Source organism: Bombyx mandarina, chromosome 03 (genome assembly GCF_030267445.1).
Source record: "Bombyx mandarina strain Sakado chromosome 03, ASM3026744v2".
NCBI lineage: Eukaryota > Metazoa > Arthropoda > Insecta > Lepidoptera > Bombycidae > Bombyx > Bombyx mandarina.
Window position 1 is genome coordinate 8052496 of NC_143210.1, and position 24458 is coordinate 8076953.

Here is a 24458-nt window from a genome sequence, read left to right on the forward strand (position 1 = left end):
GGATTTAGTTTAGTGTAGGGTCTTTTCTAATTCTTAGAAACAAAACACGTGCATGCGGTAGAGTCAAAGCCCGCTTCTTCATATCTCTTCAGTTAGTTTGTTACTTATCTATACACAAGACGCACCAAAACTTTGTGGAGCCATTCGTGAAACTTTCAAAATGCCGCAAAGAAAAAGAAAACAAATGAATATTAAAGAAAAATCGCGTATTATGTAAATATATTTTTCCAATAATTCCCTATCGAGTAGTTTGTACTTGCACGATACACATTAAACATCACCGGTTGTTACGACTATCGGTTTTTACGACTGAATATGAGCAGTCCCTTCGATGTCGTTATAAGAGATTTTGACTGTAAATAAAATAAAATAAATAAACAAATTATTATTAGGGTTGGTTCATGACTCAAGAACAATTTTTACAAGATCATAACGTTCCCTTTATTTAAAAAAAAAACTCGTCATAGCAAAATTTTTATCTGGCAACTCATAAGGTGGCCTCCGAAGAATTTTAAGCATCAAGTGATTTTAATCCTAGAGCATGTCTAACATCTCATATACTCGAGATTTCTCTACCTTATAATAATTTTCAAGGTGACTAAGGCAAAACTTGTATAAACTGGTTCGCTTTTTATAAGATCTCCGACTACAGGGACAAATTAAATTGCCCAGAATAAGGTTATTATACGATGTAAAAACCGTAGCTTTTGTACAACGTGACAATCTCAAATTCAATGCAACCTCGAAAAGTAAATTTGATCAAAACTAAGCATGTATTGTGTTTGAAACATTAATTCCACTGAAAATAAAATAATATAAAACTTTACTACTCACACTGGGTCTATTTATAATACTTTACATACATTCAAAGTTGCTTAGATATTTTTTTGGTAATCCAATTTACGGTAGGCTAATAGACTTTGTTGGTGAAATGATTGAAATCGTGAAGCATTTCTCGAGACTCTCCGAACCGGCTTGACCGCCTTGGCAGCTGCGGAGGCCGCGTACACTGCTCAGAACAATTTCAATACTTTAACCGAACTTAATGAATAATAATGTATATTTCATTAATTTTGACACGTCCTTCTATAAAAGAGGCTTGTGGAGATTATTAAGCGGTAGGCAGCGGCTTGGCTCTGCCCCTGGCATTGCTGAAGTCCATGGGCGACGGTAACCACTCACCATCAGGTGGGCCGTACGCACGACTGCTTACAAGGGTTATAAAAAAAAAAAAATTACGGCTTTAAGTCGACAATCCAAAAGTTTTTTTAATTAAGCGAATCCAATAGATTTTGATGTATTGAGTTCTATTTAATGAATAGTGGACGAAAGATTTAGTAAATTGCCATGTTACATATTTTAGAGACTTAATTTGTGTTAACGTCCTGTGTTGATCTTTTTTATAATGAAAAACTTATTCTTCCGTATAATTATATCCGTATATGTATAATTTGTAAGAATTCGTAACAGGAACCTTCAAAATCTAAATACGGGGGGCATACTTTATAATTTTTTCTAGATTACATAAAGGAATTATGCATAATACATCGGTATTTGAATCGTCGATTATTACATCATTTTACACATGTCCGTTCTTTAAGCTTACGATTTTACGATCAAAATCAAGAAAGACATCCCATTGTGTTGTTTTTTATCTTCCACAGCATTTGATGGATGGTCGAGCCGCATTAAAACAATTTCTTGCTTGATCAACCATTGCATAAACTCTCTCTTCAGATTTCACAGGAGTTATGGGCACAAAATTAACATGCATACGTGCAACTGCTACTCGACTCTATTGTTACTTTAACAAAACTTATTATAAGATATCATAACCAATTAAACTCTAACGAACTTGACTGGTGGTAGGACCTGTTCTGAGTTCGCGCGGGTATGTACCACCACCTCGCCTATTTCTGCCGTGAAGCAGTAATGCGTTTCGGTTTGAAGGGTGGGGCAGCCGTTGTAACTATACCTAAGACCTTAGAACTTATATCACAAGGTGGGTAGCGCATTTACGTCGTAGATGTCTTTGTGCTCCAGTAACCACTTAACACCAGGTGGGCTGTGAGCTCGTCCACCCATCTAAGCTATAAAAAAAAAGAACTTCTGCGTTGGTAGTTACAGTTTAACACTTCAAATCAAATCCTTGAAATTGGTATAGATCGTCGGCCCTACAGTAAGGAGCAACTGATAACATCATCCAGGTGAGTTCTTCTCAGTATCTTCTTCGAAGATTACAGTTCTGATCCAGTACATGTACTCGCGAAGCAGCTGCGCTTGAGAGGTCAGGTTATTGGACGCGATTGGGCAACTGTCACAAATAACACCTGCCTTCTCCCTGACTGACCCCACGTTCACCCACCCATCTTGATGAAGTTAGAAGGGCCACCAAAAAAGTCTCCATCCAAAAAAAACTACCTACCGAAAAATATTTTTTTATTAGAAAAAAGGTTCGTACACGCAAGGGGACAGTGTCTTTCTTTTTAAAAAAGAATAATATGTATTTCACTTTATTATTACTGGTTTTAATTTATCTTTATGGCAAATATTACGTAGAACCGATAAAAAGAAAAGACCTTGATAAATATTATTTAAAACAATTTTCATTTTGTTTGTATTTCTTATCTTGGTGATTGCACAAGGGCTTTGAAACGAGACGAGAACGAAACAATGGATTTAGACATCGGATAGCGTTCGAGAGATCTCTAAACTTACCAAACACTACGTACCTAAGTACAATTGCATTATAGTACATAAAATTTAAGAGTTATTTTGATTTTTTTTCATGACGAAAGTTACTGTTAAATGAAATAAATTATTCTCACATAATAACTTATTATTTGTTTGAGAGTATTATAGTCTCTTAAATCTAACATTTAACATTACGTGTACAGCCCATCTAATGGTGAGTGGTTACCGTCGCGTTCAGCAATGTCAGGGGCAGGAGAGTACTCAACGGTAGGCAGCCGCTGCCTCCACAAATTTTCAATTTTTCAATTTGACCACAGATTATATATTTAAGCAATAAAAAATTAAATTAAAAGTTTTTAATGTTTTTGATTTAAATTCGTTTATACATAATTTAAAAAAAAAGTGGGAAAAAAGAAAGTTTAATTGTTTACAAATGTTTTCTTGAAACTAAAGCTTGAAAATAAAGCTAATACATACAAAAAATGTTTGGTAAATAGAGATTTGTTTTGAAATTTTTATACATTATTCACGATTTTATTTAAACGGTAAGGCATCAGGTATTTATACTAGTCTCTGTGCGAGTTTTTTAACGTTCTCGATAGCGTAAAAGTTAACTCAAATTAGTATGGAGTTGGAACGTTTACCACCAGGGGCGCTGTTCCAACTGTATACTAACTTGAGTTAAACTTTTCCGCTATCGAGAACATTAATAAACTCGCACTAAGCACATCGTAACGTAGTTTTAATAACGAATTATTTATTTATTTTTTAAATAAGTATTCTTTTCACTACTTCATATTTTGTGCACAAACATTGAAACTTTGTATAGTTAATCGTCGTTATGCACTAATTGGCTTCTCGTTGGGTAATGCACGCATCGTTGCTCGTGTGCTGTGAACTATTCAGTTGATGATGTTAATTAATGCTTTTTGTTTTCCAACAACATGCAAAAGAATGAAATGTTTTCAGCCGACTTAAAAAAGGACGGGGTACTCGACGCGATTTATTTATTTTAAAGCTGGTGCCTCACATGTGGTCCCATTTAATTTTTAATAAATTCGAACCGGTACTTTTTTAAATAGGTATCCATAATAATGTGTATTTCATTGACCTATAGTACATTGATGATACTCTATTTTATTATTATTTAAAAATTAGTTAAAATTTTGTATTATTTTTTTGAAGATAAACAGACGAGCTCACGGCTCAATCAATTATTCTAATACCGCTATCCACTTTAAGATTTGAGGCTCTTCTTTTCTTTTGTATTTTTTTATTTTTACCTAATCGCTTGTGGCAGCCTGGTAACGGACTTTTTCAGCTATACTCCAACTGCTAGGTAAGCTCACGGGCTCAACTTGAGACAATTGCTAGCCCTAGCAAGAGCAGCGCTTCGCTGAATCCACTACCGGATCCGAAGCGCAACCCATTATATTTTTATTATTTTTCTTAATTTTTATATTGCTTATTAAAAAAATTTAATAATTAAAAAAAATTAAATATCTATAACACTAATAGTAAAAATCTACCAAAAAACTTGTGCTAGTGATTTATTAGCGGTTTCGATTATTTTCTTATCGAAACTCTATTGATAGAGTTTATTTTGCGTGACTTCAAAATTCAAAGTACATATTTATTATGCGTCAGCGCAATTGGTGTGTTTATGTTTATTCAGAAAAACTTCTTCTACATATTTATAAAGGCGTTCTATTTATAAATACTTCCATATTTCTTGGTAAATAATTTCTCGACATATTTAATATAAGATCGAATGTGCGGGACTTGAACTCTCAAAATTGACTCAGAACGCATAACTATCAGAAGCAAGTTTAAGAAAAAAACTAATAGTTGTAAAACTCAATTTAGCAAAAAAACTATAGCCTCATCCAACTTAGTTTTTATATTCAGATGGACATTTTTCTAACGTCAATACACGTATGAAGATAAAACGACAAGTCATGGTGATTCTGTTAAGCACGTGACGATAGACTATACGATTTCAGATTCATAAAGTTTTACCTCTCAATAAATATGAGAGCACCTTGTAAAATTGATATGTGTTTAAGAAAAAATAGTAATTTAAAAATACTAACTTTGTAATATTTTAAGTACTAACAAAGTAATGTTTTTGTAATAACCAACGACTAGCATACCAACATCGGGCATACCAACTATACTATATCTTCAACTGTTTCAATACCTAGTCATTTAATTTATTACCAGCCTAGGGCACAGCTCAACTAATGTTAAATTGTTGCCGTGGATACCACAACGTAAATGCGTCTGCTCAACTTAGTACATAAGATTGAAGTTACAATTGCTTTGTCGCAATCCTAAATTGTATTCTTGGAATAAATTATGGGACCGTGAATATACTCCCCTATTTTCCAAACCAAACGAGTTCCAGAGTAATTATCACAGTCCTATAATCACTCGGGAACTTGCTACATGCCCTACCATAAATATTTAAGATAAGACTAGGCAAGAATTTAAGAGTTGGACACTAAAATTGGAGAACATATATATATATATATTTTATTGGCTTTGTAGGCAGACGAGCATGCGGCCACCTGATCGTGAGTGGGTACCATCACCCATGGGCGTCAGAAATGCCAGGGGCAAAGCCAAGCCACTGTCTACTAAGCAATCTGTACAATGAATATAATAATATGTTTAAGAGAGCGAACAGAGTCATTAAAGTTCACTGACCTCAAATCGTATTTAAGAATGCTAAGATTTGGCAATTTAACAACGTAGTAGACAATCGTTCCGCCGACCTGCAGCCATCGAAGCGATTCACTGGATCCTCGGGTATTGGGTAAATTGCGGCCGCAGACGCCTTACCTACCGGCTCGTGCAAATGCTGTAGTGTGGTGCACATCAACGCGGTGGCACAATATGAATTCGCATCGGAAGGGTGCCGTCGTATCCTCATCGAAAAAACGCAAGCCGAGTGTGACCATCATAAAAGCTGGTACCGGGTTGTAAGAAAGGGCGCATAATTTTGTATTCGGATTTAAGCGGCTCAAAGTGATCTATATCTCACACATTTGTGTACCTTCTCAGCAAGGGTACTTGTAGAATGTAGCCTATATAACCCTAAAGTCGTTAACTGGCACCCAAAGGCCGACTCGCGGTAGCATTGACGCAGGTGCCGCAAGTGAAAACAGATCTCCTTATTCAGATCGGTTGGATCTCCTTGTTTAGATGACCTCGTTACTCTAGTGGTTAATGACCCCGATTTATTCTGCCCCAGTGCATTTATGCGTTCCAGTCTGAAGAGCCGTATTAAAAAAAAAACGATTTATATTACCACTTTATTTCTCAGCGTGTATGTAGAACGTACCAAAATAATAATTTTGTAATCTATCTATATATATATAAATGAATTGCTGTTCGTTAGTCTCGCTAAAACTCGAGAACGGCTGGACCGATTTGTCTAATTTTGGTCTTGAATTATTTGTGGAAGTCCAGAGAAGGTTTAAAAGATAGATAATATGAAAATGCTCGGAATTAAATAAAAATAACAATTTTGTTTTTCCTTTGATGTGTTGTTCCCCGTCGGATGGATTTTTACCTTTATAGCCACCATCCTCTTTTATTAATGTGCACCTAGTTAAGAAGCTCTGTACTATATTGCATACTCCTCGAGTAATAAAGGCTCACTATTTCAAGATTACCAGCCATTTAGTATTAGACTGTATTATACAGTTTTCGGAATGATATTAAAAATATCTAAATCTTTAACAAAATAATAGAATATCAGACAGATAAACACGTTTGAAATATAATACATTTTGTGACAGCCTTATCATGAGGAATTCTTCCGTAACAAAGCATGTTTGGTTTTCTACATCCTAGATAATGTCAGCTTATCATAAGTTATCTTGCGATCGATAAAACGACCTCGATTGTTTATGGCACTTTATATTTAACGATACAAAATTAACATTGTAATATTGGTGATGTAATTATTATGTTGATCCAAACTTATCGTTGCGCGTCACGAATCTAGTATGTATTTACCTTAAGATTGCGTTCACGTAATATTGTTGTACATAATTTTATGAAAATGATATTGACATAATATTAATTGCTTGATTTTTGGCTTGTGCGTGGTTTAGTTGGTCTGATGTTCTATGAATGGACTTTCCGGACATAAAGAATGCGGAGGGCTGAGTGAGTCGGAACGCTATCTACTGAAGATTCTTTTCAAACCTCCGCTGAAGAAAGACAAGCTATAGCGTATAAGAAACTCTGTAGAGAACGTTCATTACTGAGTTGTGTTGTTAAGTCGTAAAAGATAATAAACAAAAAAGACAACCAATTTAATAAAAAAAAAATCAAAGATAAAAACAAAAAGATTAAGGATAATTATTCAAGAACTGCTCGTCAGAAATTAATAAAACTTCACCACAACTGGAACATACATAATAATATATAAGGAACGCTAATTTTCAAATAATAATAATAATAAAACAATAAAAATCGGTTAATCTAGAAAATATTGATGAGTACATAATATGTATAAAATAATAGTCGAATTGACAACCTCCTGTTTTTTTGGAGTCGGTTGAAAATGTTGCTAGCACGTCAAAAACATCAGTCGTATGAAAAAAGGAGCAGAGCATAATTTAGATTGTGTAAAATACACTTATTCCTTTTAAAATTTTTCGCTTCATTTGTAATTCTGGTGAACAATGACGGATAACATTTACACGTCTATGAACAAGAGTATTTTAAGATTGCGAAATTCCAAGATAAATGATCCGCTCAGAAAAGACGTACAGATATTGTGCGTAAATGAATTGTGCTATTGTAATATTCAGTATACGTACGTCCATCTTTATTATCTACGTGTATTGTTGAGTGCGCATTTACTTGGCCGCGTCTATTTTTACCGGCGCATCAAGCTAACCTATCGTCTGACTCAGTGCATGGGGCCAACGACCATGGCCTGTATCGACACGGTTCATTTCTTAAAAGTCGTTGCTCTTGATATTCAGACAACCTTTATTCGGAAATAAGGTTGGTTGAATATATCGAACGAACGAATGAATATATCGAACGTTTCCGTATACGGAACAGTGTGGTTTTTGGAAAGAAGTTCCTTATGGGACGGTACGGAGGGGTACTCTAACCGGAAAAAAACGTCCGTAACGTAAGATTGTTATTATTTATGTATAGTCTTAGTATGATGGCTATACAGTGTCTAATGTATAGTCTACGTGATGACGGTTATTATAATTATTCATATAAATAGCTGTTTCTTTGTATATTATTATTATATATTTTTATAAATCATTGTGAATAAAATAAAGTTGATAACTTTGTAAAGTAGTTTTTATTTATTTATTTCAATATAAAAATCATAATAAAAAATGTATACCCAAATAATTATTTTCTTAATATCTCGAATAGAACTTAAAATTAATATTTTTATAATAAGGAACTTCGTTCATATCCGGTGTCCCACGACACCACACATCTTTTTTTTAAAATATTATTTTATTAGATTGATACGTTTCTTCGCCTATCTAATCGCTGGCAGGCTCAAAGGACTATTCCAGCTTCTCCGGACGGATAGGCAACCTCACGGAGCTCAGTCTTAGAGAAATTCCTAACATCTGTTCCTACTTCTGACTTCATTGAATCAGCCATCGAATGAAAATTCCGCACATGTATGTTTGTTTGTATGCAATCTTTGAAGGTCATTCTCACCAACTTCATAACGTCCGATATTTTTTTATTATACCAGGTTAAAATGTGTCTAAATGTAGGGTAAAAACTATAATAAAAAGAATATAATTTTATACTGCATATGTGGGAAATCGATCTCACCAAGAAGGTACCAGACCACTTGGAAGGTTACCCTTGCGATGGACGAACCAATTGCTTGCATGGGCGCCAGGAGAAGTGACGATTGCTCGTGGGGCGCATAACATCTGCCTACAGCAATGACACTGAATGATGACCACGACCGCTTTAACAAGAGTGATACGACAAAGCTAATACTCAACACAATGCTAACCTCAGCCTTGAGACATGAGTACGAAGTTAAAATTTTAAATTGTCTAATTGAAAATGTTTTAAGTTCTTAGTATTACCACCATTCTCTGCCATTTCTGTTATCAAAATATACTATTCATGCATAACAAATTAGCTTCTATTTGAATAACGTGTTATAACGTTCATTATAAATACCTACCTGTTACGAAAATTACGATGACCACATGTGACTTTATAGTATTTATTTGGATAGTAATTGGACGCGCTCTGCATATTTTCTTTCAAAAAATTTTAAGATATAGAAATATTATTAATATTAGAAAATAAAAATTAAAAATATATTATTTTGCTTATGAAAAACGACGACGGGTCGTTGATGTCTTTCACACGACATGCAAAATAAAATGTGAAGTCTCGAAAAATATCCATTCAGCAACTGATTCATTGCGATTAACAAGAATCGTGACTTAACGTTCTTCAAAAAAGGTAAGCGAATGTAATATCGAACAGCGTTCGTTCTCGAGTGGCTAAAATAGCTAACGATAACGTCAATTATGAATATGAAATACTTAATCATAATAGTAATGGACAATAGTATACCGACGAAGCGATATCGGCTACGGATATAAATGGCCATCTAGTTAGAACAAAGCGCGGACGTAATACGTTTTTCGGCCACCCGTTTTATACGTTACAAATAAGGCTTCGAAGTTATGGTTACGTTACAAAGTAGATATCTGTCTCGTTCGCACACACGATTCGCCGTCCTTTTCTTGCTCAGCTGCGTCATCGCAGAAACCAGCCAGCCAATTGACCGGTATACCGCCAGCCTTCAGTTTTTCTTTTATTTATGTTTCGCTCTGACTGGGTAAGTTATGCTCCGTTTACACAATATTTTTTACTTGCTCAATACTAACAATACTGTACTAGAAGGTTATTGTAAGTACACGCAAGTATAATTTAACAAAAGCAGCTTTAATTAAAAACATCAATCAAACTCACTAATTGCGATAAGATCGAAAATATAACCGTTTCAAACATGAAAATAATATTCAATATCGATCCACAATTAATGAGAAATCGCTAAATATAAATATATAAATACATATTAACGTAGAACCTTAAATGCTTTATACATTAAACAATCAAATTTTCTTAATACCAGTGATATGATTATTAATATTTCAAGTTTTATTATTTTAATAATTTTAAATTCTGATTTGAGAACCTATGAACAAACATTAGATTCTATACGTCATACTTAAGTATTTCTGGCATTGCAGCCTTGATACACCTGAAGGAGCTTGAAGTAAATATCTGACGGTATTCGAATTTTTCGTGTTGTAGTTTATTTCGGTGTTGAGTATCAAAGTTATTTGGAAAGCATAATAAAAACGGCAAAATGTATTAGTGAAATTTTGAGAATCCAAAGCGAAGTGAAGCAGTACTTTACGCCTATTTAAAGACACGAAAGGTTCTTCTGGTTGTTAATGGTTCTTAAATACAGCACACTTATAATTGTTTGTATTCTCTTTGTATTTTACATCACATATTAAAATACAAAGATATCGCATATTCCATGGGGAGTAGTATGTACTCTGAGTAATTGATGGAGATGATTCATGTATCTCTGTTTTAGTATCGCCCAGCGATGCAGTCGGAGCACCTGTACTATGTGAAATCGCTGCGTTCATCCATAGCGCATTTCTAGAAATACTTATTTTATGCCACATACCGTTCCTATTAACCCACTGAGTTTCTCGCCGGATCTTTTCAGTGCCCACCATAAGTCTACGTGAAGCCAGAAAGCCCCTCGAGGCTACTAGCAGATAGGATGTCCATGAGCGACGATGCCTACTTAACATCACGTGGGTCGTATGCTCCTCTGTCTATAAAGACAACATAAACTTTCTACATTTTAAAAAGTAGACAAATCTTAATTAAATTTCGTAAAATAAAATACGCTTTCAATCCTCATTTCGGTTGAGGTTAGTTATTAGTCAAGTTAATAGTTAATATGGCGATGTAAACGCATTTTTATACGGTTTAATGAACGGATAGCGATGGCGGCGGCGCGACGCGAGCTCGGTGCGCAGTCGGTTCCGAACTTCGAGCGGCGCGCGCGCAAACACGCGTTTCAACTGTGAAAGGCCGCATGACTCATACCTAACTAAACCAGTAATGAACGAGTACGCCGAATACGATTGGAAACTGCATCAGATGCAAAATGAACGGCTCTGTGAAGTGACTAGAAAACGACTCACAGACGGTGACAGACAACGGGCGCTTTTGGGCCTAAAAGAGGCGGTGGATTCGAGCCTCAACCTCGCCCTACGAGACAAAAGCCGATGTCAAGATGACAATTTTTTGAGGAGATTTTTGTACGCGCGTAAACACGACGTACAACAGAGTTTCGAGCTTTTGGTTCGTTATCATCAATATCGGCGGGAACATGACGAGCTGTGGGCTTCGGCAGACGGGGGCGTGCTACGAGCGCTCGCCGACGGTTTGCCGGGTGTGCTGGCACAACGGGATAGACGCGGGCGTTGTGTGCTCCTCGTGTTCGCCTCGAACTGGTCTCCTCAAGCATGCTCATTAATTTCAGTCTTTAGAGCTCTGCTTCTTACCATTGAACGCACACTGGCGGATATCCAGAACCAAGCCAACGGATACGTAATTATAGTGGATTGGACCGAGTTCACCTTCAAACAATCGTGCAGTTTACAAGCTAAGGTATTGAAAATGATGATTGACTGTTTACAAGATTGTATGCCGGTGCGGTTTAAAAGCATTCACTTCATCGGACAGCCTTGGTATGTTGAGACCGCTCTCGCCGTCATAAAACCGTATCTCAAAGCGAAGACACGGGAACGAATAGTTTTACACGGTAACAATTTGTCTACTCTCCATGACGCTTTACCTCTTGATATCTTACCGGCCGAACTGGGAGGCGAAGGTCCGTCCTATAATTCAGAGCGTTGGCTCCAAGAGTTCTGTCGCAGTGAAAACATTCCTACGACACTTACAACACCAGTGACAACTATGACAGTAGAGGACGACCTTCCATCGGCGAAGCTAAACAAAGCCTATATACAAAAGGACAGTGCAAACTTTTCATATCATGCTAATGAGAAAAGTGCTAAATCGGAGTTGCTACGTGATAAAGATTGACCTTATCGGAAGCAGTGTCCGTGCATAGTTATATAGACAGCTCCCTTCCTGGGCACGCCACCGGAATATCGATACGTTTCGCGTGGTTCGGTATGCATCATGTGATATCAAGTGTAATTTATTTATGTATAATACGAGAATGCGCCTCGTAAGAAAAATGAAGTTTAAAATAAATTGGATTATCCGTTTGTAGTTTAACGGTAAAATGCATTTATATGGGCTCGGATTAGGACGGTTTTTCTAGTTGGTTTAGTGAGAGTAACGAGTTCACAGCAGACATCGCGGTCGGTTTGTCTTTGTTGTGTAGTGTAAGGAATGAGTCAGATGCATTGATCGGATGAGTGGGTGTTGATGAGGCCGGAGCATCCTCCACGTCCGGCTGGCATCGATGCGCCCGCACGTAACGGTGCACGCTCTCATTTCGACGCGCATCCGCTCACAACGATCGTGAGCAATTTAATAATTCCGTCCATGTTTGAATAATATTAAATGTGAAATTATTACATACGACCAAACCTTATAATATTTATTATAGATCGAATACATTAAAACATGCTTATCTTATTTTATTTGTATTAAATGTAGTTGTTTAATGATGAATTGTTATGATGCAAAATATACGAAGCTTTACAGTAAGCATAAACTGTGAGATGGTACCTAAAATTTATGCTCTATTGGTTTTTCATATGTAAGTACGTACGTAATAAGTTGTACTACTCGATTTGTTTGTTTGAAAAATTATCGCATAACGGGTTTAATCAATTGTAATATTATTCGCAAACGTCTTACGAAATTACCTTTCAATCAAATAAGCAATGAAACTTGAAACATTCAGTGTGACATTTGCAAACAGACAAAACATAAAACAATACCAAAATATCAGTTCCATCTAGTATTGTAAGAATAAAATGATAATTACTTTAGAATATTTCATTTAAATTATTATTTTAAACTTTAAATAATTACTCTTAGATGCATTAATCATGAGGCTTTCTGCGCATTTACTATCAAATAGTCTGTTTAAATGCATATTTACGGTTTTTTGCATATGCGTGCTTGCGATAAAAAAAACTAGTTAAGGACTCTAGACTGCATAAAGCTAAAACGTTGTCTCTCAAATGCTAACTTATAATGCGATATAATGTTTATTTTTCACGTTTGTGATCTCATATAATATTAAAGAACTCGCTGTTTGGTCGTGGTTTCATCGTATCAATATTGACAAGTGAATTTATCGTTTTCGTTCATTCCAAACACAATATTTGTCTGAATTCCCGAGCGTCTAGATGTAGACTTTGAAATAAAACTAAAATATTGTCATTGAAACTGTTAATAATATTATACGTGTTAACAAAGATCGCATGTGTACTTAAAAAGTTATAGCATAAAAATTAACTCCAAAGTGCTTCTTACTTTATACTTAAATAAAAAAAATAAGACTTGTTTACATATGATTATGTTTTTGAGAATATCGTTAAATCGCCAATTTTCCTAATGACTAAAACGTTTTTATTGGGTTCTGGCTTTCTCAATTAAATCCATTGATCTATATTTTGGAATGTATGGTTTATATGAGCACATTATTGTGAATGAAATCCTAAATTAAATGAAGTATGTGAAGATTATTCGAAATACGTTTCAACAGTATTTACAAATTAATTATGAAAAAATGCTTCATTGCTTGTACTCCTCCTGCTCTCTCTTCTCTTCTTATATAATTAGACTTTTTATTTTAGATTACACTGTTCATTAATAGATATTTTAAAATGACATTGAATGTACCTTTAAATTTATAGTAAATGTACGTATTTTACGATATTTGGTAAATGATTTTTGTTTGTTCACGTCCTATAAAAATAGTTATCGAATAATACGACTGAAACAGTTCAACTGATATTAAAAATTACAATAAAGTATTGAATAAAAAACACAACGATTTTTATTTTAACACGAAAAGCCTCTAATTGATACTTACATATTAATAATAGCTGCACGTGTTTCCGCGTTTTTTGTCGTGGAAACTTTCGTAAATTCAGTGTTTAGAAAATCACGTTCAAAACCATACTATAAGGGGACGATTGAGAAATTGATTCGAACCGTTCTGTGGTAATATAATCGTGTAACTCAATGTAGCATGAACGCGTAAATCCTTAAGAAAACAATTGAACTGTTATTTGAAAACATAAACCAGAACAGCTAATGTAGCTGACTACAAATCTAATTACACTAACCACATTAACGTCATTAAATGAAACGACCTTCTGTAATAATTTGGATTATTAACCAATTTATTTAACCTTGAGAAACTTCAAATATTCAACATAGGAAGCGAGGGGTCAAAGAAATAATTTCAATGGTATGTACGTGATTTAGATTTCATTTGGAAATCGTGTGGAGCTTTACTATTTTAATTTGACTTCCGTAGCTTAACTTAAACATCTTTAATTATAGAAAAGCGACTTCCGATCAAAACACCTCATTAACTGCTCTTTATTAAAATTAGCCTCTACAGCAATTAATTGTACTCGATGTAAATAATTAAATTATTAAATAATTCCTCGAATCAATAGTAATACGTAGGTAAGATGTCAGTGCATTCGCACCAGCAGTGGATTTAAATTTTGCAGTAGTTAGTAAATTTACTGAGGAAATGTCGCTAAAAGCACGTAGTACATAACTAACCTGCTCCCGTGCTCACGAACGGTGAATAACACGGGCAATATATTGGGTTAGCATATGCATGGCTAGTTGTATCATCCCGCTCGGTTCTGCTGTGAGGCAGTCCCGCGTTCCAGAGTTATTGTTCTACAATAAAATCGAGATTTTGAGCTCATGCGTTGGCTTCTCTGATGTCTATGGCCCCCGTCAAGCACATCAGGCTTGGTCTGAGCTCACAAACCTATAAAAACCACTGTAAAATATTCGTAATACGTTATCTCTTCCAAAATGGTTTGACTAAAGTGACTTTTTTCAAGCAAAGATTATATTTGTTTGAATCCAATAAAAAACTTAAAAAAATAGTCTATACGATCAATAAATTTTATTAGATTATAATTCTCTGTGCTTTGAGACTTCAAATTTTACTAAACATTAAGATTTAATAATTTACGTTAAGATTTATTAAAAAGCAAGACTGGTTGGTTGAAAGGATTGATTTCGTTCACAGTTTTATTGGGATAAACGAGATCGGGAGGCTCGGCTGGGCCCTCTCCCGTAGAGGGTTTCCTACGAGCTGCTGAAGTCCATCAAAATTAGGTCAAACCAGGGGCTCTATAAATGATCATGCCACTGGATGTCAGTGGGGTATGTTATATGTTGTATATTAGCACAATCTCCTTTTATGTGTGCCTGGTTAGTACACTGTGATAAACCGTGAGCTCACCTACTCGCCCGGTGAATCTGATACGACCCCTCGAGGTGACTAGAATAGATAGAAAAAAAAACAAAAAAGTGATAAGCTTCAGATAAAATAAGCACACTACAGCTTTACCACATAGACGTGCGTTAATTAAAGCTCTAACTACTGCAAGCTCACCTTAAGCATACTATTCGTAATTGTTTGATTTCGGAACGAAGTGTCAACGGGCGACGTCCGCTATGACACTTTTTCCCTTTTTACTCGTAATTCCAGCCTCCAAGGGCGACGCATTGATTTAGTGTTGACCGCGGGAACCCCCCTACTCTGTCCAGGTTCTGACCCCGGACGGAGATCGGACGTCGGGTGTAAGAGTGCAGGGGAGTCGTTTAGTGGATGGGCCCTAAAATCCTTGGGCCCGCGATCTGCTCTCAACACCTGCAGATCGTTAAGTCTCACATACCCCGCGCGCGCCCTAGGCGCGGGGACCTCGTAGGAGGTTCGGCCCTCGGCCCAAAAAAAAAAAACGCATTGATTTCATATTTCTGTTATATTAAATGTTTAATTTGTCACATAAGGACTAATAAATATCTCAAAAGCAATAAATACAGTCCACTCTCATTTACAGCAACGCAACAGTTATGTTTTAATACTGTTAGAAGGAAGCTTGATTACTTCTATTCTAATTGGCAATGATAATACCGCTTCGAGATAAATTACGTTTGTAGGCATCAGACAGCATTTAAGATTCAGCCTTTAGATTAAAATTTATCTGTGTTTAGTCGAATAAGGTTTATCTGCGTGCGTAATTAATTAATTATCTGTACGATCTATACCGGATGTTAATAATAGGTACTTCGTTACCATATAGAAATATTAACTCATACAAGTACGCACGTTGTCATATTATCTTTAATGGTTGTACTTGTATGCAATAGCTATCTATGAGTATGCGTGGACAATGGGCAGGGAACCAAGTGCCTCGCGCGAGTTATATGAGTCATGTGGCTTCCAGTTCCGTCGAGCGACGCGACGACGGTCGCAGCGGAAGGAACCCACGTACTAAAAATATTTATGTCTACTAATTATCATCTAATACTGTAAGGTTTGTTGTAAAATAATTAAATTAAATTTATCATGTCAAAGTTAAGGCAATTTTCGGATTGCCAAATAGCAACACTGTTGGTGGGAGCAATAGCAGCAGTGGGGACGTGACATAATAAAAAAGGCGGTAGTCTGAAAAAACGGCACAGAAAAACAGTGTATTGAGTAGTGAGCAGATATCTAAAGATGGCACAAGTGGAGTTAAAAATAAAGCAATACAGGATTAAGTGAACTACTGCAATCTGTATATTATTTCCTGACCGTTGGAAGCGGAGTTCTACAATACTTTAACAGTCTTCATTGGAATAGAAAACTTAATTTTGAAATTGTTCTAAATTTTCCCCAAGAGACGAAAATCACGTGAGACCTCTACACAAAAGATGAATGATAAATAAGCGTGAACTGTTAAAACATTGATAAAAGTAAAAATAAACGGTTATGAAGGTGTGACATTTGAAGCATTCAAATAGACTCAGAATGTTTGTTGCTCGATGTTCTTCAGTACCTAATACTATTGTTTAATGACATTGTCAAAGACTTTAGCTCATTAGTAACATATGTGGATGTTAAGATATATAAGTACATACATACATGGTGTGTAATAGTATGAACTCGTCATGTGGTATATTAGTGGTAATAATATGATTATCAACTAGAAATTATAATTAGTATAACATATAATATTTATTTAGTTTAAAAACAACAAAAAATTAAATACTAAACTTAAACTATCGAATATTAATTATTTTTTTATCCTCTTTATAGCGGTAAAGATTTAGAACGAAAGTATAAAATTCTTATTTGGTCAACGGTCCTTGAAACGTGTGCAATTTTTTTAAGATAATCGAATTTTAAGTTGAAGTCAGTGAAAATGACGTTTAAAAATTCTGTGACACAAACATACGCATAAACCAAGCTAATAAATGCGTTCATACTGAAAAACAATACACAACAGCTGTTAAAACACAGTTCTTTGTACATAAAATAGTCTCAATTTACGTTTAACTTATAACATTACAGTTTCTAAGCGTCTGTATGGATTTTAATTCATCTTTCATTAACAATTAGAATTTTTAATCAGTATTAAGAACAGTAGGTATGCGCATGAAATAATACAAAAATGCCAAAACGTCGGTTTATTAGATGTAAAAAGTAATGCGAGGTCATCAAAGTGCATCGCTAATTAAACTTCGATATCTGTTGTTATCATTAACGATTCTGAATAGCTTCATTTAATAAGGATTTCTAAGAATAAAAAGGATTTCCCCTATTTAAATAGAAAATTATGAAAAACATAAAGACTGAGTGTTTTCGATTAAGCTTTAAAACGGATTAAATTTACTTATGCGACCCCAAGTGCTCTATTTTGTTTTTTTTTTGGGTATAGTTGTAAGTAATAATCAGATAAGTTATATCATTCTAATATTCAACATCAGAAATAGTATACAGAATGTTTCTGTATATATGCCCTTTTGTTTATAGTTCCTTGATATTTTTGTTTTTTTGTTTTTCTGGGTCTGTCGACCTCTAGAATATTTTTTTAAATGAAATATGAAATAATAGTTTGAAATTATCTTAAAATGCAAACAGATGATGCATGAATAATTATTCACCACTTGAAGTGATAAATTTGCAAATTTAAAATCATGCAAATAAGATATTCTAACATTGAAAATAGATTATACCTAATAAGACCTACCATTTTTAGAAAAAAAATTTTTATTAATTTACACAACATTCTGACAACATTGACATTTGACTGATTAGTGTTGACAACATCCATTATTATGAGATATAGAAAGATATAGTACGATGTAGAACAATGTCTTGTTGCAAGTTAATACCATTGTTGGGGACTTTAGAGTTATCACAGGTGTTTATGATGTCATAGCTAATACAGTTATTGGCTTTTAAGTAGTAAGATGACAATCCAATCATAGTTTGCTTTTAAGTATATCGTAAAATTTAGAGGACAACGATTTTTTTATACTTCCCGTTGGAAAATTTTGCCGCGGATCACAGTTATCACAAATAAATATTGATTTTACTGGCGTTCGTCCTTTATTAGAAATTCGACCATAATCACTCATTATTTAGTATAATTTTGTAAATTTTGCATTTTTAAGGGACCTTCCTAGAATTCTCGTTTACCTAAAACCCGTATTCAGACTGTTATGAAGATTTAAAATATGGCCAGACCCATCAAGCCATTCCGAAGTAATTCGCTTACTACTGGTGGTAGGACCTCTTGTGAGTCCGCACGGGTAGGTACCACCGCCCTGCCTATTTCCGCCGTGAAGCAGTAATGCGTTTCGATTTGAAAGGTTGCCGTTGTAACTATACTGAGACCTTAGAACTTATATCTCAAGATGGGTGGCGCATTTACGTTGTAGTTGTCTATGGGCTCCAGTAACCACTTAACACCATGTGGGCTGTGGGCTCGTCCACCCATCTAAGCAATAAATAAAAAGAACAGTAGTAATTTTCATATCAATTATTGTTTCTATAAGAATCTATTAAATAATTCTCTTATCTCGGATCGAGCTATATAGTCACATAAGTACGGTTAATATAAAAAATTTGAGCGAATATCCTAGGCTGGCGTAGCGTATAGCCACGGATACTTTGAGAATGACGAGAGAAATACTGTATTTAATTCTTTTCACACAATCGTGTATGTGCTACTTTTCAGAAACATCATAGACTACTTTAGAAAATAAAACAAAAAAACGAGATAAGATAACCCACTTTGAACTGATGTAATTTTTGAATAGGTGAACGATTAAAGTTTTGAAAATAATTTCGTTGAAATTATATTCTGAATGTGTAAAATTATGAAAATTTATCAAATAATATTATTGACTTTTGTATTTATACTAACAGAAATCGATTAAGGGAAGATCATACTTTAAAATATTCCATTGAATAAGGTGCCAAAGCTATGAAATTCGGTAGTGTTGTCTCTTGGTTGCACCTTGATCTTGTTATTGATGTAGCAGGTTCTTTAGGAAGTACATAGACACGGGGCGAGATACGTCCTTGCCTTTTAATAGGTCTATTTTTTTCATAATTGTATTGAAGTCTTACTTCCACATACAGTCAATTGGATCTATCGTGAGACGATGTTCTGACCATTTGTCTACTAAAACATTCCAGGGCTCTTACTACTACTACTGAGCTGGCGCTATGACCCCGAAGTGGGTCTTGGCCTTCGACAATAAACTTTGCCATTCATCCCGGCGCTGCGCAACACCTTGCCAGTCCGACACTTGGAGCTCCCGTAAATTTCTTTCCACAACGTCAGACCAGCGGTACTTGGGCCTCCCTACGGGGCGGCGTCCCTCCGGTACACCCGCGTACACCCGCTACACAGCCCGATACTGCTCCATCTGTACCTACTACATGCCCAAGCCATCCGAGGCTCCGTGCCTTCATCTCCCCCAGAATATTTGGCTCACCAAAAAGCCGTACCGTTTGGTACCGTGATATCAGAAAAACGAATAAATGCAAATCTGAAGATTCTCCGTTAAATAAGCAGTAGAATAGATAAAGAAACACAGTCTCTGCATAGATCTTGTATGATTTAAGATTAATTTAAAATAAATGCTTGCTAACAGCTATTTACAATTAACTTTGACTATTTACTGGTGGTAGGACCTCTTGTGAGTCCGCACGGGTAGGTACCACCACCATGCCTATTTCTGCCGTGAAGCAGTAATGCGTTTCGGTTTGAAGGTTGGGGCAGCCGTTGTAACTATACTTGAGACCTTAGAACTTATATCTCAAGGTGGGTGGAGCATTTACGTTGTAGACGTCTATGGGCTCCAGTAACACCAGGTGGGCTGTGAGCTCGTCCACCCATCTAAGCAATAAAAAAAACTAATGTGAAAAAGTGAACGCTGTAATTGTTTTATAAAGTGTAGTTTTTATTCGTTTGTAACAGCTGTACACACCGCACCACCGTACAACCGACACCACAGTAATACAATCTTTCTCGAGTTTATCCTTAGTATTGCATTCTGTGGTCGTAGTATGTCTTATTACACAACGCATGAGCCAGGTTTATCAAATAACAAACGGATTAATCGTGGGATAGCGCTTTTGAATTATGTACTGAATTAGGCCTATGGCAAATATACGTTTTTATTTATTTTTTACGTAGATCTATGAACGAGCTCATGGCCGACATGATGTTAAGTGGGTACGAGTGCCGATAGACCTCACAACGTGGAGGCCGGCGCTTTACTTTAGTTCTAAGATAAGATTTTTCGTTTGTTTTCCTATTTGCCTTGTAAGTAAGCCTTTGTACTGTGGATTCATTGGAGATGGCGGAGGACACTTAGTCTGCTTCACATGGGTTGGCGCTTTGCCGTGTCCTGGTCGCGTAAGTCTGGACAGACTTATAGCTGTCAGCGTCGTGGCTATGATAGTTGACAGCGACGAATTGTGACGGGCGGTGTTCGACTTCTGCGAAAAATTTAGCAGGAGAAGGTGTGAAACGTGAGAGAGCGCTCTTTCATGTCTGCACCGATTCATCTTCATCAAGCCGAAGGACTCCTCCCCTTCTTACTATTTCGTCCTGCAAACAAATCTAAGCATACCTTTAAATAACAAGATAAACGCCGTCCCCACTTGAGACGCAAGATTCTCTCAGTTGTATTGGTTTATGTAACGACTGTCCTACTCATCAAATACGTGACTGCTTTTCGGCAGGTACAGGCAGTAAGGTGGTGCTTATCCCTCAGGACTAATAATATGCCCTACTACGCGAAATAGCGGGAATTTATAAATTATGCAGCTTTTCGGAATTTTGCGGATTTTTTCTGGGCGGCCACGAATAGGTGGTACCAGACTAGTTTAATACATGCATGCTTACACGCTTTAGTTGAACTTGGTCGAACCGAAGCGAATTATTTTTGGGAAACAGGTAAAAAATTAAGATAAATGTCTATGGCCGAGTTTTTAATTTAAGTGTCTACTCGCCAAGTCGATGTTACCTATTGCAATATAGTAGAAGGCTTACGGCCGTTTTCAATAACCTATCTATCCCTAGTTTCGGTTACTAAAGATAGACAAATCTATATTTTTGTCCTTACTTACGTTCCAATAACCTATCGACGGGCAGCAGTTCCTATCGGATTTATCTATCCATCGTCGGGAGGACGGATAACCTGCTAAAGATAGAACGCTCATACAAATCGTGCTTACTTCCGTTTCAATATGAGTTTTAAGTAACTCTCCGGTAGGCAGCGCTATCTCTAGTATGGGCATTCGCTTATCTGTCAAAATCGGCCGGTTACATGTTTATCTTTCGAAAGTAAATCGCTATAATTTAATAATTGTTTCTCTTCATATTGGCATATTGTAGCAGTGATGATAGTGATATGGAATTATTTCAAATGATAATGGATTGTGATGCAGATAGTGATAGTGAGGCCGATATCATATGGTTAGGAAAATAAAGATCGTCTGAATTACATGGCGAAGATCAATAATTACGAATTTGACTATAGATTTCTGAGCAAAGGTGTTGTGAATGAATTGATTAATTTAATGAGACCATATTTGAGTGTAACGTCAAAAAGGTAAGATAAATTTTAACCATAAAAGTACTCGTTATTACAACTTATATTTGTTTATAGCAATAGCAAAATTATACCTAATTTTTGTTGTGTTACAAAATCACACTCAACAGGAATTCTATAATACTGCTGGATTCCCATGGTGCCCTAAATGACATTCATATACTAATACAATAACCTGGTAGGCTATTTACCTTCATTCTTATTACACACTAATACCTCTACATTTTATATTTGTGTTACAGATTCAAATATAGGAGAGGAATTTAGAAATAGAAAAAGAGTATTTTGAATGTGTAATTTGTGTGCAATGCATCATTGATGTTTCAAAATGTTGTTGCTTGATGGCCTGGGTCTACTCATGATACAACTATAAATAACCATTCCGATTGAAAAGGTATTTCTTATTTATATTACCTTATTTATATTATTATTATTATATATTATTATTATATTTCTATTTATTTATATTATATATTTAGGTGTTTATATGAATTTAATATGACACTATTATAATAAATTATCTACATATCAAGAGAACATTGATAACAAGGTGGACTTGGAAATTGCTATTTGCTTGCCGATAGAGGCTATCCCCACAACCCTATCTTTTAAGGTGATTAATTAACCCACATACTCAATCGGAACGATTTAAAATGAATCACATATTAAAACAAGAAATACTATAGAGAGGTAATCTTTTTTTTAGTTAAGAGCTTGTTATACTGTATTGTAAAATAATTTAAGCGAATAATGTATAATTTTCAGATGCATTGGTGTTTGTAAAAGACTCCCTGTATATCATTGAAAAGTAGATTAAAACTAGAAAATATGCAAGCTGTTATTATAGCTGCCATGCTGCATAATATCGTCAGAAGTATGAATTTAGAAGAATTAGAATCAGAAATTTCAGTCGCAGATACATTACAGGAAAATAATATAATTGTTCATAACAATTTTTCAAAACTTACATCTGAAATACAACTATGTACTTATAAATAATTGCTTCCAAAGATAATTTATAAAATAAACTCCAAAGATAATTTGACTATTTTTTATTTTCCAAAATGATAATTACATGGTAGTTAGTACATGCAAGATATTTAATTTAGAATTTGTACATATACTTAAAAAACTATCTAACATAAAATTATTATTGCCTACTTAATTTATGAAATTTAATATTCCTTTTAAGTAATTTTTAATTTTTTTAATTATCTAAATCTAACTTAACTTTTGCTACCCTTTTCTTTATTTTCCAAGTCAAGTCTCTTTTTTGCTATTAGATATTCTGCTAATGCATTGTCCCTATGCTAGCCTTGCATTTCTTTTCTTCCATCTTGTTTCCGCTTGGCTGTAAAAGTGTTAAAAATATTATATGTGACCTACAACAATGTGCATGCTTTATCCAAAATTTCATCTGCAATCCTTACCACCTCCAGCCTGTAACAAAGAGCATAATTATTTCAAATACTACGGCAACCTGAAGAAAAAATCATGTTTATCAATGTGTTATTAGAGACAAACAATCAACTAATTATACTAACCTTACTAAGGTTGTTTCTTATGTTGCCGTAGCGTTCTTTAAGTTTTCCCATTTTAGTCGAAGCTGCGATGGAGTTCGTGGGAAACGACGAATCGACGAATTAAAATCATTTACAAGGGTTTGCCAAGCCTGCTCCTTCAATTTATTGTTTGTGGCATTTGTTGCCTTATTATTGAAATGTTTTTTCGCCGCCACAAGTTCTGCTAGAATCATCGTCTCATCTTTTGTCATTGGTGCTGCCTTTCTTGACTGAAAAAGATATATTATCTAAACTTGAACTCAAAGTTTTCAAAGTAAAATTATTATTATCAATGTAGTTCATAGATACTTACAGAATTCATTTTATTTCACTGTAGCTCTTTAATTATAAACACACTTAGAATTATAAACGAAAGTTTTAAAGCGTTTTGGAGGTAAGTCATCATCTAATATAGTAGGTAAACAATAGAAAAACAAACAAAAGAAACTGATCACTGCTTATTGGCAAACGGACTGTCAAAACGTTTCGTTTCATAATTTCGACTAGGATAAAAATAGCAATACGTCCAATTTAAAAAAATCTACATATGTTTTTATTACTTTTTGTTATAAACAAATGTGTTTATGATAGTCTACAATATGCTGGTTAAATTATAGCTATAATTTAGAATAAAATAAAATAAGTCTTGATCCTGATGTTGTTTCGTATTTGTAGTAGAACGAAACGTATCAAGAGGCTCGGATAAATCGGAGGGAAGAAGCTATCTACTGTTGGTTAAAGAGAGATAGCACTTATCCGTAATTGTGAAACGCAAACTAAGGATAGATACGCTCTTGCTGATATTCGGAGATAGCTATCTGTCCGAAAACTCAGATACGTTATTGAAAACGGCCGTTAAACAGGCCACTCCCACACAGCATCGATCCTCGTTAGCTGGCCCGTAAACAAATAAATAAGCCATTGTTCACGATTTCATCATCCGAAACAAAGCGTACGTAGTGTTCCGTTTTAAACAAA

At 35.1% G+C, this 24458-nt stretch overlaps 1 protein-coding gene and 1 long non-coding RNA gene across 2 annotated transcripts; one reads left to right on the forward strand and one right to left on the reverse strand.

Annotated features, from left to right (window-relative positions):
• The first annotated feature begins 10756 nt into the window (after nt 1–10756).
• On the forward strand, nt 10757–13802 carry LOC114251445 (clavesin-1). The gene has a single exon (XM_028185704.2). The coding sequence runs from the start codon at nt 10885–10887 to the stop codon at nt 11872–11874; it is 990 nt and encodes a 329-aa protein (XP_028041505.2). The 5' UTR covers nt 10757–10884; the 3' UTR covers nt 11875–13802.
• Nucleotides 13803–22955: 9153 nt separating this feature from the next.
• Nucleotides 22956–23937, reverse strand: LOC149503286 (uncharacterized). Its single transcript, XR_016325727.1, has 3 exons — nt 23794–23937; nt 23463–23710; nt 22956–23358 (listed from the first exon to the last, which is right to left on the reverse strand). It is a non-coding gene; the product is annotated as an uncharacterized LOC149503286 (long non-coding RNA).
• Between the last annotated feature and the right edge of the window lie 521 nt (nt 23938–24458).

Excerpts from the sequence above, each read along its gene's own strand:
- LOC114251445 (XM_028185704.2), top strand. The coding sequence starts at position 10,885 with ATGAACGAGTACGCCGAATACGATTGGAAACTGCATCAGATGCAAAAT.